Source organism: Homalodisca vitripennis, unplaced genomic scaffold (genome assembly GCF_021130785.1).
Source record: "Homalodisca vitripennis isolate AUS2020 unplaced genomic scaffold, UT_GWSS_2.1 ScUCBcl_205;HRSCAF=1615, whole genome shotgun sequence".
Classification (NCBI taxonomy): domain Eukaryota; kingdom Metazoa; phylum Arthropoda; class Insecta; order Hemiptera; family Cicadellidae; genus Homalodisca; species Homalodisca vitripennis.
The window spans coordinates 39,129-55,177 of NW_025776341.1; the positions used below are offsets into that span (position 1 = coordinate 39,129).

The 16,049-nt window shown below is 37.4% G+C and overlaps 1 protein-coding gene across 1 annotated transcript; it reads left to right on the top strand.

The window, feature by feature from the left end:
- Positions 1 to 6,123: 6,123 nt before the first annotated feature.
- Positions 6,124 to 12,373, top strand: LOC124370480 (KRAB-A domain-containing protein 2-like; the record flags this gene model as incomplete). The annotated part of the gene is made up of 3 exons (XM_046828761.1): positions 6,124 to 6,273; positions 6,360 to 6,790; positions 12,304 to 12,373. Coding segments are annotated over 3 exons (651 nt in total), but the record flags the coding sequence as incomplete, so codon positions are not given.
- Positions 12,374 to 16,049: the final 3,676 nt, after the last annotated feature.

The window sequence follows — 16,049 nt, forward strand, 5'->3', positions numbered from 1 at the left end:
AAAAAAGAAGTTTTCTGGAAACATTTACACCAGGCATAAAAACTATCAAAATAGGCCTAACCTAGAAACCTTGGAAACAGTTAGTAACCCAGCAACAAGTCCTACAAATTAGAGAAGCTCATCTTAAAAAAAACTGAAGTATATAGGAATGATGGGTAAGAATAGTGATTATCTTGCTGAAGAAAATCTAAGGAGGTAACATAATCATTGATCTCAAAATTCTTTCAGAACAAATTTGTTGCAATGTTATTTGTAGAAAGTGTAATGCGATAGGTAGCATGAAGCTTTTTGAGGATACAACTAAACGTCAGGGAATAGTTTCAAACTTGTTGCTGTCTTGCTCAGAATCCTCAACAAAGACATCATTTATGTCTTCTCAAAGAACTGAGACCATGCATTTTGAAAACAACCTAAGATTTGTTTACGGCCTAAGGAGTATTGGCAAAGGTCACGATGCCGCCGAGACATTTTGTTCTGTAATGAACCTGCCGCCTCCACCTTCTAGGTTTTGCAAGTATAATAAAAGAGTACTAACTGCAGTAGAAAAAGTAAGCAAAACATCAATGTCAAATGCAAAAAGGGAAGCAATAAATGACAATGACGGAAGCAGTGATATCACGGTTGCGATGGATGGGACATGGCAGAAGCGAGGGCATACATCATTACATGGAGTAGTAACTGCCACTAGCCTAGACATAGCCAAAGTGCTGGATGTTGAATGCCTCAGTAAGTATTGTCCTTCATGTAAAATAAATAGCAAAAAAGACCACCCTAACTGCCTAATCAACTATGAAGGTTCTAGCGGAGGAATGGAAGTAGCAGGTGCCCTAAAAATATTTGAGAGATCACAAGAACCCCCTGTGCCAGTCCGATATGTGAACTTTTTGGGAGACGGAGACTGCAAATCTTATGATGCTGTGTGCCAACTAAAGCCTTATGGTGGGGAAGTTACTGTAAATAAATTAGAGTGCATCAACCATGTTGAGAAGCGGATGGGAACACGACTTAGGGAACTACGTAAAGTTTATAAGAACAAACTCCTTTCGGATGGTTAAACGCCTCTCTGGGAAAGGAAGGTTGACAGACACTGTGATAAACAACCTACAGGAGTACTATGGAAAGGCAATTAGATCCAGTACAACTCTTGAAGAAATGAAGCAGGCATGTTGGGCAACTTACTACCACAAGATATCAACAGACGCCGACCCATCACACGGTTTGTGTCCAATTGGTGGTGACTTTTGGTGTAGGTATAATCGGGCTGCAGCTCATGGTCTACCTTGCCCTGAACACACAAACTCTATTCCTCCAGAAGTGATGAAAGTAATTAAACCTGTATATGAAGACCTGTGTAGCCCTAATCTTTTGAAAAGATGCATGCACGGTAACAGAAAATTGCAATGAGGCGTTTAACAAAATCATCTGCACCCGGCTTCCAAAAAATAATTTTGTTAATGCAACTACCTTGAAGATTGGCGTTTTGGACAGTGTAATTTCGTTCAATGATGGTGTATTAGCCAAAGTACAAGTGTTAGAGGAACTGTGTGGAAGAGCAGGGGGAAATTGTGTTGTAGGCCTAAAAAACAGCGATGAGAAGTGTGTGCGCCAAGCCGAGAAAGCATATTTGGACATTCAAAAAAAGGGCTAGGAAGGCTAAAAAGACTGCTAAAAGAAGGCTTGAACATACAGAAGAGGAAGATGGACCAAGTTATGGAGCAGGGTTATTTTAGGTATTATTTTGAAAGCTTTTTATATGTATTAGTAGTAGCCGTTTTAGGTTTTTGCGATTTCCCGAAAACTGATATTTTTTGTCTTTCGGTACATTTTGTAGCCATATTTATGAACCGATTTCAATGAAATTTTTACCAGTTGTCTTATGTACATATTATACAAACAGTATTATGAAGTCAAAATCTCCATAGTAACACTGTTCTTGATTTATGAATTTTTTTATATTTTAAATTTAGATTTTAAATTTTACAATATTTATTTTGGTGTCAAGTGCTTATTTATAGCCATAAAATAATTCTGGTTCATAATATTGTAGACACTAGTGTCAAAAAATAGGGGTAATTTTTCTGAGTTGATATAACAACTTTTAAAAAAGTTATGTGTACCTATAAACAGCAAATTTAACATGGGCATGATAGGGAGTACCGTGTTACTTTTAGTGTGTACGAGGCGTATTCAACTAGAGACAGATTGTGAAATGCCAAGTCCTTAGTAAATTAGGCATAAGCGTTGGAAAACATGCAGCTCAAGCTATGAAAGAAGTGGACAAGAGCGACTGCGTAATTCCATCCGAGCGGCTTCAGAAGTGAAGAAATTAGCCAGACAGAAGAGGCGTAATAAACTTGCCGCCGCTTCCAATAAAGTCTTTATCTTACACAGGAATAGTAGGTAGTTTCAACCGACTTTCAGCTGCGGTAATCGACCAGTTGCAGACCTACTATTGGAATACCACAAGAAAGAATACTAAAAGTATTGTAAGCATAAGGCAAGCCATTTGGGCTATCTATTATCATAATTTTTCTAGTGACGATGATCCTAAACATGGTATGTGTCCAAGAGGAGAGAGCAGCTGGTGCAGGTACCAACTAGCACAAATTTCCAATACAACCTACACTCACAAAAACAGCATTCCAAGGCCTGTTTTAAAATTTATAAAGCAGTCTTCGAGTTTGTCACAACCAGAGCTTCTAAAAAGATGTTTGCACGGCAAGACCCAAAACCCAAATGAAAACGTTAACAACTTTATTAGGCCGTGACACCAACCCGAATAAAATACTTCAGTTGATATTACTGACACCAAAATCTGAGTTTGAGGGTGTAAAAAACTTCACTTTGGTGTGTACGAGGCAGTAGCCTCATTCAACTGGGGACAGATTGTGAAATGACAAGTTCTTAGTATATTAGGTATAAGCGTTTGAAAACATACAGGCCAAGCTATGAAAGAAGTGTACAAAGAGCGACTGCGTAATTCCATCCGAGCGGCTACAGAAGTAAAGAAATTAGCCAGACAGAAGAAAGGCAAACAGAAAGAAAGCTGGAAGACACAGAAGAGGACCCAGAAAACCCTAGCTATGCCTCAGTAATGTTTTAGTATAAGATAACAGTGTTTCCTTAGTAATACAGTCTTAGCCAAACTTTAGATGAAATTTCCCGAAAACTGTTTATCAAATTTGGTGCACACTTTTCACAAGAACTACTTGACGTATTGGACTGAAACTTTTACCAAGGCTTCCTTATATACTAGTGCACACTTTAACGTAGGGATTTTCCAATTGGATAATTTTTCAAATCGCTAAACATTTTTAAAATAAAAAAATGTTAAAAATTTGTTTAAAAATATGTGTAACTTAACCCTTTAAGGACCAACCGTCTGGTTTATCGCCGGCGGACTTTTCATATTTTTAAGAGATATTTTAATATTCTTTATATAATAAATATACTATTTTTCTATTCCCTGTATGTTTTTTACTATGATATCAAAATTTTAAACGTCTTTGGAATCATCAGCTTGGAGAAAAAAAAAATATTTATGGCCATGTTGCATCGTAATGTTGTCAGCTGTGTTTGTTTACGGCAGCCGGCAGAGAATGTCGAGTTCGCATGTGGTTTGTTGTTCTTCTATTGAGTTCAGCGTATTCAGTTAAGTTATTTTTTTATAAGTGCCTAGGGTAGAGTCGGGTAAGAATGCGCGGTCGGATAAGAATGCGCATAGCTATATTTTTAAATTGGCAAGCCTGATCAGAGAGAATCTGCTTCCCGCCAATTGGACAGATCACACATACGCCGTTCACAGTGAATAGCTTCAGTTTGCCTGGTTTTACGTTTGTGACAGGTAAGAAATTAGTTTTCGTATTTTCATTGTAATAATATTGTTTTGTTTCTTAGCTATTTGTGTCATTCAGACTAACTAATGATGACTTTCATTACACACATTGTGAAGGCCATGTATTCAGCTCTTAGATGATGTAATTTGGAGAGTTATACTCAAAGTGGGCTGGGAAATCTTTTAGGTTATGTTCATTTTGTGCTGTGCGGGTAAGTTTGCGCATTAATGCGGTGGCCAAGACTGCCCACCATTTGGTGTGCGCAGTCTTAGCCTCCAACTTATTGTACCTTCATATTATTTGATTTATTATACTGAATAGGTTTATATGATACTAATCGTGGGTTTTTAGTTCCAGATATAAAGAATAGGGAAATACACCAGGAAAACTAAGAGAACATTATTCTTCACAGAAGACAATTTGAATGAAATAAGGACAAGGATTGCCAATGGGGAAAGTAAAAGACAAGTGGCTAAATCCCTTGGTATTTTGGACTCTACTCTTCGAAACCGCCTTAAGAAGGTAAAATGTTGATAAATTGACATACATTTCGGAATGGATTTATTTTTTATGTTGTATTTACATATAATTAATGATTTATGGATGGCTAAGTTTGATTCCTAAATGCATTCCGAAATGTACACTGGAAATAATTAGTCTGGGCGCGCGGCCGGTCGGTGGTAGGCTATGGCGCGGGGGGAAGAGGGGTGTGTGAATCGGTCATTCCTGAAAACATCACGCCCGCGCCACGGTGGCGGACTTCAAGGTCGGGCCAGCCGGAAGGGCTTGGCTGACTTGTGACTCATCTTTCCCTCCAGCAAACCTTCCCTCCAAACAATATAATACCAGTGTGAAATCTGTTGTCATAGAGTGAGCATCGCTAAACTTCAGTATTAACAGTGAGTTGTTCTAAGCTGTGTGTATTTACTGTGTGCAGTTAACTGTGAATAATTATTACGTTCAGTGTTTTTTGTATTGTGTTATTTTGTTTTAGTAAGAAGCTTACTTCATAAGCAATATGTGTGACCGCGTGAAATCAAAACTGAAGGGTAGAGTTTTGCACAGTCAAAGTCGTGAAATTGTCAGTAATGTATATGTTACACTCAAACACCGAATTCGGACAATGTCCGAAATTTTTACTCACTCCGCGATGTGGACAACGTGAATTACCCACGTCGCGGATTGAGCATTTTTTTCGGACATTGGCCGAAGCGAAATACCCAGAACGCGTTGTGGGTAAGCGAAAGTACTCAAGAGACGAAATAAACACGTTCATCGGAGATTGAGCAAAACCATAATACCCATAACCCGACGTGGGTAATCTAATTTGCCCACGTCGGGTTGTGGGTATTTGTAATTTGCGCAAACGCCGAAATCCGTTTCCCACAGTCCAGACGTGCAGGTCGAGACATGCGCCCCCCCCCCCACTATCGTCACTGTTAGCAACAAATAGGCCTACTGTCTATTTTCATTGACATTAGTGCACTGTCGTTATACACAAGCAGTTTTTCTTTGTTCTGTGCGTAAGTGGCGTGTGTTGACTTATTTTAAAGTGCTGTTGTGTTTTGTGATTTTGTTTGAAATGAAGGAATCATTTCACAGTAAATTGGAAGATCTGATGTCCAAGAAGAATGGTCTCACAAGTCGAAATTTTATTATCGAGGAGCCACGCTATGAAGAAATTATCAGCGAAGTAAAGGAGGCAAAACAGAAGAGGAAAAATGGTCAGTCCTTGATGTCTAAAGATTATCGCCGAATCAATCGGTTTGATGTCATAAACATTGGCGATAAAGAAATGTTGATTGAAAAAACAACTGAAGAAATGACAGATATAAAATATTTCTGTCGCATTGATCAAATGTATGACACAATTCATTCAGCTCACTTACGAGTTGGTCATAAAAAAGAAAAAGCTATGGAAGCCGAGCTAAAAAAGAAATTTTGTAACATTACCAGGGAGGTAATTAAAATATATTTGGATCTTTGCGAACCTTGCGCACTTAAGAAAAAGTCAAAAAGTAAAGGGCTGGTTGTTAAACCCATCATTATGACAGCATTAAATTCACGCTGCCAGGTAAGATATCATAGCATTTCTCTAAATAAGACAGTTTCTCCTTTGCTGACAAATACCTAAGCGTATTACGCACTGGCAGTTGTTATAATGAGGTATATGGTATAGTTGACATAACATTTATGTTGAGTCGATTTATGTATTTTTATTGTATTTTAGGTGGATCTAATTGATATGCAATCAGAGCCTGACGGCGAATACAAGTTTATCCTTAATTATCAAGATCATCTCACCAAGTTTGTTGTTCTACGTCCCTTGAAAACTAAAACTGCTGATGAAGTATCCGACATCCTTTTGGATATATTTTGCTTATTTGGGGCTCCATACATACTTCACAGTGATAATGGACGGGAATTTTGTAACCGGGTAAGTGGTAAAAACAAATTACTGTAGTGAAAAAGATTCCACCCTAGAATTTAGTATTTTTGTAATGGTAATGGTACGGTTTTCAGGTTATCGAGAACCTAGCCAGTAAATGGAGTGCCATAAAACTAGTACATGGAAAACCAAGACACTCGCAGAGTCAAGGGTCTGTCGTCGAACGGGCCAATCAAGACGTTCGAGATAGTCTTGTGGCTTGGATGACTGATAACAACACCTCAGGATGGGCAAATGGTCTCAGGATCATTCAGAATGTTACAGTTGTAGCTTGCTTTAGTGCTACAGGCATCTACGTACCACCAGCTATGATATTTCCTAGAAAACGGATGAAACCAGAGCTTTACGTTGAAGCCCCTGTAGGCACTCTTCCTCTAATCTCTGATAGTGGCTACATGAACTTAAATATTTTTATAGACTGGCTGAAGCACTTCGCTCGCCATACAAAACCCACTGAAGATGACCCTGTTCTATTGCTTCTCGACAACCACTCCACTCATACAGGGTGAGTTTTAAGTCCCTTCCCCCCTATCTTTTTTTTTAAACCGTATAAGTTAGGAGGTTTAAACTCCGTACATATTCGTTAGACCTAAATATCTTGTTTTTCATGGGTTCATTGACTCTCCACCTCCAATGGGGGACGGTCCACGAGGAGTAAGCCGAGATTCTTAAATGTAAGCATAGGTTGATATGCACATCAAATTAAAGGTCTCTGTAAGTAGAATACAATGCCGCAAACCGGACCTCAAAAGGTTCATCCTAATGAAAATTACAGGGTGTTAAAAATGTACAAAATAGTAATGTGCTATTATCTGCGTTTTATCGCGCAACTATTTAAAAGTTCATTTCAAAACAATTTTTCTATTGCTGTTTATTCTTTAAAAGAAACTTTATTTTGTTGTGTTTAATGATTTTAAGGGATCACTGGAAGTCCGAGATCTAGGAGTTAACTAAAGGATTTAATAAGAAGTCGATCATGTGTTGTGTCGCCTTGTAAGTATTTTATTTAAAGAATTGTTGTCTTACAAAGGTTTTAGACCCATTTATTTTTATTTCAACAGCGATTCCGGTTCTAATATTGTACGATTCCGATGCTACTAGGTTGTTACTTACCCTTTTATTGTAGTAGATGCTCAAACTGATTGTCTGTTACTTCCTGACAGTAGTATAGTCTGTTAACAAATTCACTCCTTACACGGGTTAGGATTTCTGGTGTTACCTTCCTGCAGGCCTCAGTAATTCTGTCCCGAAGATCTTCCACACATGCGACTGGTGTACAATAAATCACAGACTTCAAGTGTCCCCACAAAAACAATCCAGTGGGTTCAAGTAAGGGGACCGTGCCGGCCATTCTATTGCCCCGCGTCGTCCTATCCACTTCTCACGAAAATGTACATTAAGGTAACCACGAACATTAACATCGTAGTGTGGAGGAGCACCGTCCTGCTGGAACCTTACTTCTTCTCGATTAAACTCCCCACCATTAGTGCGAATTGTATTTTCTATTAATGGATGAATATTATTTTGGAGCATATAAATAACTTTCTCCATTTAAATTTCCGTCCATAAACAGTGGTCCAATCACGTGGTTACCAAAGAGACCTGCCCAAACATTTACTTTCTGGGGATACTGGGTATGATGTTCTCTGTGAACATGGGGATTAGAGTTATACCAGTATCGGCAGTTGTGTCTATTCACTAAACCATTTACGTAAAATGTACTCTCATCACTAAAGCAGATATTATTTACGGTTGTTGGATTTGCTATAATTAGTCTATCCATAGTTTCACAGAACTGCAATCTTCTGTCCGGGTCATCTTCATTTAATGCGTGATGTAGCATAATTTTGTATGGATGAAATTTGTGCTTCTTCAGGGTAGTTATTGCTTTGCGTTGTGATACCCCGATATTGTCTGCTATTTCTCTCGAAGAGGTTTGAGGATTTTCCACAACTGTACAAAGAACCTCAAAATCAACTTCTTCTGACAAAGGAGGACGGCCTGAACGTTTTGCATCAGTAACGCTACCAGTCTCTCTATATTTTGTTATTAACTGCCTTAAATAGGTTCTGCTAACAGATCTTTCTGGATGGTTTTCATGCAGACCACAGATTCTGTACAAAATTATTATTAACAAAATTACGAATTATCCTTTTTAATTCAGATTGCAGCACCGTTTCCAGCGTTTAAAAGGCAATGTTAAACGACACATCACATGACCGACTTCTTATTAAATCCTTTAGTTAACTCCTAGATCTTGGACTTCCAGTGATCACTTAAAATCATTAAACACAACAAAATAAAGTTTCTTTTAAAGAATAAACAGCAATAGAAAAATTGTTTTGAAATGAACTTTTAAAAAGTTGCGCGATAAAACGCGATAAATGGTCTGACCATTGCTAGACCAGGCCACGCACTCTTACCCTCCATTCAGCGCAATCTTACCCAACCATGCGGTCAAGACTGCGCACATGTAAGGATATACAAAAACACTTGTTTTTTTTATATTAACATAAAGTTTCAAGTTTTTACTTCATTTATATGTTTGCCCATAAGGCATAGAAAAAAGTAATGTATTTTGTATTTTTATTACTGTTTAATTATAGCATTTATAACAAAAAAGTTGTTAAGTGTGCATTCTTACCCGCCCCTACCCTATTTATTTTGAATAACCAATTGTCTAAAATATGTCAGAACAAATACTGAGGTCCAGTGAAGTTGATCGTGAGTTAGATAAAGAATTGGAATCGGATATATCTTTTGAAGAGTTATTCGATGACGATAGTGATTTAGATCCAACTTACAATCCTTCAATCCCCTCTACATCCAGAAACGATTTATTTGTTGGTAGGCCTAGCATTAGAACCAATCATTTGCATTCTGATTCATCTGAAGATAGTGATTTAGGTGAGGATAGTTGTAAGAGACGTAAGCTAGTTGAAACTCAACCTAGGCCTAGCCTTGCTGCCAGACAGACAAGACAAGTTCTGAGTGAGAGCTCAGATACTGACGATGAGAATATCAATGTAAATAATCAGTCTAGTTATGAAAATGAGTCTAACTCTTGGCAAAAAATTGATGATAAAGAAACTCATAATTTCATACACAGTTTTGCATTTCATGAAACCCCCGGTCCAAAACACTGTAATTTGGACCCTCAGACATCACGACCTATTGATTACTTTCATTTGTTTTTTTACTGAAAACTTGTTAAGATTATTTACCAATGAAACTAATAGGTATGCAGCACAAACCTTGTCTAGAAGATGTGACTCTATATCGCCTACAAGTAAGTTAAGAAAATGGGTTCCGGTGACTGTGCCAGAAATAAAAGGATTCATTGCAGTTATTTTGAACATGGGGTTGATACTGAAACCTACAATAAAAGCATACTGGTCACAGAGTAGTTCTCAGGCAACTCCTTGGTTCAATAAAATGTTTAGTCACTCAAGATTTGAATCCCTACTTTCATTTTTCCACTTAGTGGATAATTCTAAACTTCCAAAATATAACGAAGAAGGATATGACCCATGTCAGAAGTTTCAACCACTTGAAGACCATTGCAACAACTTATTCAAACATTAATATACACCCCATCAACAAGTATCAGTAGATGAAACATTAATTGGCACAAAAAATCAATCTCAACTTCAGCAATACCCACCAAACAAGCACCACCACCGTTGGGGTATCAAGATGTGGGTATTGTGCGACTCTGTTAGCAATTATTGCATGAGCTTTTTTTGTTACAAAGGTGCAAAATCTCAACAAGATAGAACTGAAATAAAAGAAAAGGGTCTGGCCTACACTGTTGTTTCAAAGTTACTATCTGCCTGTAACATGTTTGGTAAAGGTTACCATGTGTTTACAGATAACTTTTTTAGTAGCATACCATTAGTTCAAATGTTGTATGAAAAGCTCACATTCCTAACAGGCACGTTAAGGCGGAACAGAAAGGGTTTTGCCAGCTGAAGTACTAGGGAAATTAGAGCCTGGAGAAAAAGTTTATTGCAAAAATGGAAATACAGTCATCATGGCGTTCCGGCACGAAAAGAGCCAAAAAACCCCAGTTTTGATCATTTCTTCTGGACCTGAAGTAAAAAATTTTGAAATTACCAAAACAAGGCGAGGAAGACAAACAACTGAAAAAAACCTGCTATTGTTCACAATTATAACTGCTATATGGGCGGCATTGATCATTTTGACATGATGTTGTTCGGTTATATTGATGAACGCAGAACCGTAAAATATTGGAAAAAGGTAACATTTAATCTTTTTGGTAGAAATGGTTCTAAATGCTTACATCCTATATAAAGACACCACTACTAAGAATGGCATGAAACCCATATCCAGATATCAATTCATTGTTAAAATTATAGAAGGTTTGGAAAAAGAGTGGATGGATTACCGTGAACTTGACTTGCCTGAAGATGGTGAAGGAGGTAACCGAGCGTCAAGGGGCTTAGAAAAATTGCCTGACAAAAAGGAAAAAAACTTGCTGGGTTTGTACAAAAAAAGGCAAGGACTACAACAAAAGTAGAAAGAAGACCACAACTGTATGTTCTAATTGCAAGGAGGGCTGCCACTCTCTTTGTCTTGTGAAACATAAGTGTAAATAGGACTAGGCTAAGGAATTCTAGTCGTTTTGTAAATTTTGTAAATAGTGTAAAGTGTATAAAAACAGTGTTTTTGATCTAAAGAACAGCCTCATTTTCATATGGGTAAGTTGACTGATATGAATAATATCCTTAGTAGCCTATAAGGTTTTGTATGTTAGGCTAATGCTGAAAAGTATGTTTTAACCAGTGTTACAGAAAAATTTAATTCATTCAAAAAATTTTTATTTTTTATTCTAGGGCTTTCAAATTTTGTACACTTATAGAGAATTATATGTAGAACGAATAAATACCATTTCCCACACATCATTTATTCTTATTTTTGGTAGTTATTGAAGATCAAACTTAAATTTTTAAATTTTTTCTTCTTTTTTTAATAGATAAATTAAATTGTTTTTTGCTATATAATGACTTAAATTTATTTTTTCACAATGAACAGTTTAATTATAAACATTTTAAGCCTAAAACCAAATCTGTACAGTAATTAGTTATGAAGATATGATTTTTCTCTCAAACGCTTGAAAAATCGCACACTTTTAATATGCACAGTTCTTGGAGCATGGCCAGAAAAACGAAAAAATTTTTCTTTGCACATGTCAAATTTTTGTCTGGTCCTAAAAGGGTTAAAAAATATTTTTGTTTAAGCCTATGATAAAGTGTACACACACTAGTATGTGTAAAAGCCTGGGTTAAAATCTCAATTTAATATCTCCAATAGTTCTTGATACAAATGTGCACCAAAATAGTGAATTTAACAAGCGCGGTATAGGCCCTACCGGGTTCCAGAAAGAAGAGACCGGTAGCAGCATTTCCAAGGAAAGCAATAATTCAAATGTTGGGAAATTGCAGTACATGTATTAATCTAGTTATTTATTGTATAACCAGAAGGTAAATTAATAAAAAATTGTTTTATTGTATTTATAGGTAATTTTTTTAGAATGCAGTAGGGTAGACCGGGGAAACTCCGCCACTCGGGGTTATACCGCCACCTAGTCTAGTTTACAAACGAACTGCAGCAAGAGATCGTGACAACGCCTGAACTCTAGCAGACAAAGTTAGAAACAGTGCCTCGGGTAATGGTGGCCATTGTTCACGCTGTTTGTAAAGTGTCGTGTAAAGTTTACTTTTTAACAAGCTGCATCTTATTTTTGAGCTTCAGATAAGTAAAGGTATGTACCTTATAGTGTTACATTATTCATTTAAGGTAATAATGTACATAGTCTACATGTAATACGCTTCATTTTGATGTATTGAGGTTACACGGGCCCATCTGTTGCAAATTTTCGCCATATTGTCCGCTTGGGGTTATGACGCCATCTTCACCAGGGGTAATTCCGCCATAGTGGTGGTATTACCCCATGCTGCCATGGTGACTAATTTAGATTTTTAATGATTATTCCAGATGCCTAGAGTCCGACAAAGAACCACTAAGAAAGCAAAATGGACCGAACATGATTTACAAGCAGCTATGAGACAGACAGGTTTCTGATGGAAAGTCAGTTAAAAGTGTTGCTTTAAACTTCAACATTCTCAAGGTACGTCCACACCGAACGCGCAGAGCTGCGCCGCGCTGCGCAAAGCATGTGCGCGCCGAGCGGCGCACTTGGTGTGGACGGCGAACCGCGCAGCTTCGCGCACTCGCGAACATCCGCCAACACGATCCGACTGATGGCGGTATTTTGACGAACATCTTTGAAGTTTGTTCGCCCTTGCGCGCTCAGTGTGGGCGGGCATTTGCTCAGTTGTTGCTGCGCGTCGTTTCGGCTCGAACTGTCACTACCTGTGTTTGATCAAAATGGCTTTTGATTGGAGTCGTGAATGCATCGAGACTCTGGTGAATGCTTATCGAGTTCGAACGGAGTTATGGGACCCAAAAGACAATAAATACCATATTAAAAATAAAAAAAGTGACGCCTGGCGTGAAATTGCCAGTGAGGTGGGTTGTGATCATGGAGAGGCGAAATCGAAAATGTCATCCCTGCTCTCATCCTTCCGGCGAGAAAAAGCAAAGGAAAAGAAGACAAAAAATTCCACTGGTTCAGGTGAGTCCGTGCATAATTAATTTTACACTTTCTGTAGCCCCGTCGAAACCCGATGGATACAGGTATATTTTTTTCTTTTAGTCAGTACTACTAACATTTCTAAAGAAATAATTATACCTTTTAACCCCTTGACTGCTGTAAACGTACATATACGTTTTCGTCCGCGGAGCCCTCACTTGCTACGCCCGTAAATGTACGGAACACGATGTATCTCTTTGTTGTAGTCCACTACTACTGAACAAAGGGGCCCACACCATCTAGCGGCCTCAATATGAACTATCTGGACACTATTCTCTTGTTGATTGGTGCTGCTACCTGATATATTATATTTCAACTTACCACAAAACCACGTGCATTTCTGTTCTGAATAAGTTTTGTCAAATGTCAGTCACAGAAGTGGTCTTGTCTTGTGCTTTTATGTGTGTTTTCGGACTTATTGAGGTGTTTTATTTATATAGTGTTTATTTATATAAATATAATTACTAGTATAGTATTACTACTGGACATAATTTTGTTGTTGTTGTTGGATAATTAGACTACCATTATGTCTATGGATAACGAAGGCGAGTATGAGATTAGAAGATTTTTAGAAATGCCGAGTTCTGAAATAGGATTGGATTTGAGTGATTTATCAGAGGATGATGACGTTGTTGATACTGACCCTTTATAACCAGCCAACATTATCGGTAAGTGAATCTGAATCCGACTTGGATCTTGATTGTAATACACTATTATTAGAGGAGGTTAGTGATCTTGACATCGTTGAGGAACAGAATTTACCTGGACCGAGTAGGGTAATTTCTAAACGAAAAAAAAAAACTACTCTAATGTAAATAGAAAAAAGAATAAGATAGAGAGAAAAAAAACTGTTCAAAACCTAAAGTAAAATCAAAAAACCAAAGTAATAAAAACGAAGGGGTTAATATAAATAAAACTAAATACACTCATTCATGGACATCAACTGATTTTATTCCACAAGTTTTTGAATTTGATAATTCGGAAAGTGGGGTAGTGGATTCAGACACATTTTCAGAGAATTGTTCTGAACTGTATTGCTTTGAAAAAATTATTACTGACGAATTGTTAGATTTAATTGTTTTGGAAACAAACAAACAGTTTGAGTACATTGTTTCCACATCCCATCCCCCCCTTCAGAACACTCTCGATTGAAAAAGTGGGTCCCAATTACGAAGAAAGAAATGAAGTTATTTTTGGCTACTACAATGTTGATGGTACATAACAAAAAAATAGCCATTGAAGATTATTGGTCGAGTGACCCTCTTCATAAGAATAGTGTCTCTAAATGCATGTCTAGAGACAGGTATTTTATTATTATTTTGCGTTTATTGCACTTTTCTGATAATACACTTCCTCCCGCTCATGGCAAACTTAGTAAAATAAAGGAAGTGGTTGATATTTTCAGGGCAGCATTTTCCCGCAACTTCAAACCATTTAGAAATCTATGCATTGACGAAAGTTTTGTTGCTTTTCAAAGGACAGCTTGGCTTCAAAATGTTCATCCCCTCAAAGAGAAGTAGGTTTGGAATTAAATTATTCCTGTTATGTGATTGTGAGACGGGTTTACATACTTGATAGCATTGTTTATACTGGGAAAGACACTGACTACTCCAATTCCGAAAATCTTGGTATTTCCGGAGCAATTGTGACAACTCTTCTCCAAAATTATCTCAACAAAGGCCACTGCTTATTTATTGACAAACTGGTATTCCAGTCCCGACTTATTTACATTTTTGCACAAAAAACAAAAACTAATGCTTGTGGGACAGTAAAATCTATAAGATTGGGAATGCCACAGTTTCAGAAAAGAGCTAGAAGTAGGTGAGCGGGAAGCCCTAAATAATGGCACAAGTATAGCAGTCAGGTGGATTGATAAAACGAGAAGTTGTCATGCTGACATCGGAGCACAAAGATGAGATGGTATCTACTGGTAAACTAGACAGAAAAACAAAAGCGGCCATTGTGAAACCCATATCTGTTCATGACTACACAACCAAAACATGGGAGCAGTTGACAGGTCGGACATGATGATCGTCAATGTAGAATGTGTACGCCGAACTACTCGATGGTATAAGAAGCTTTTTTTTCCATTTTTTTTGGATATGTCTATATTAAATGCACATGCCATATACCTTTGTCAAACAGGCAGAAAACCAACGTTGCAGCAGTTTCCACCTAGAGCTTGTTCGCCAAATAATGGCTGATAATTTGGAACCACGGACAAAACAGAAAGGTGGCCGACCCTCTGGTGGGTGATAATCCAATGCGTCTAACACAGCGTCATTTTCCATCTCTTGTACCATCCACGGAAAAAAAAAGGAAAAATGCACAACGTAATTTGTCACGTTTGTAAAAACACAAAACAAGGAGAACAGAAACGCCGCGAATCGCGCTACCAGTGCGCTGAATGCGATGTTGGGCTGTGTGTGGTGCCGTGTTTTGCACTATTCCACGAACTCAAAAATTATTGAATAATAACTCAAAGAGCTTTACAAAGTGTAAATACAACAAACAAATGTTCTAAATAAATACGTTTCTTTTCATTGTGAGTATTATTTTTCACTTGCTAAAGAATTATAAACAGATAATTTCCTACCCATCTTTAGTTCCTTCAACCCCCCTCCCCCCACCATCCCATTATATAAAAAATACGGGTTTCCCCCTAATTACTCCTTATTGTATTCTGGAACTGGCCCTCTAAATAAATAGTACTCAGAGTGCTGTATAATATTGTTTTTGCCAATAAAATGATTAAACATTAATTTTGGTTGCAAGTGGCAAAAAAAACCCCGCAGTGAGGTGTCTCAGTACTGCAAGAGTATCACAGCATTCAAGGGGTTAACAACTGAATAGGCCCACATTATACATCCTTAACTGTACTTAATTGTTAATGTAAAACACGTGATTAAATTAGAAATTTCAGATTTTTTGTAATGAGTACATGCAGTTTGCACGAAAGCAGTCTTTAAAAACCAAATTCTATGATTGATTTGTCAACTATTTCATGCGAGCAAGAAATTGTGACTATTTTTTTAATTAAAAAATACTTTGTTAGGCTACTAAAATTATCTTATTTTTTTACTCATGG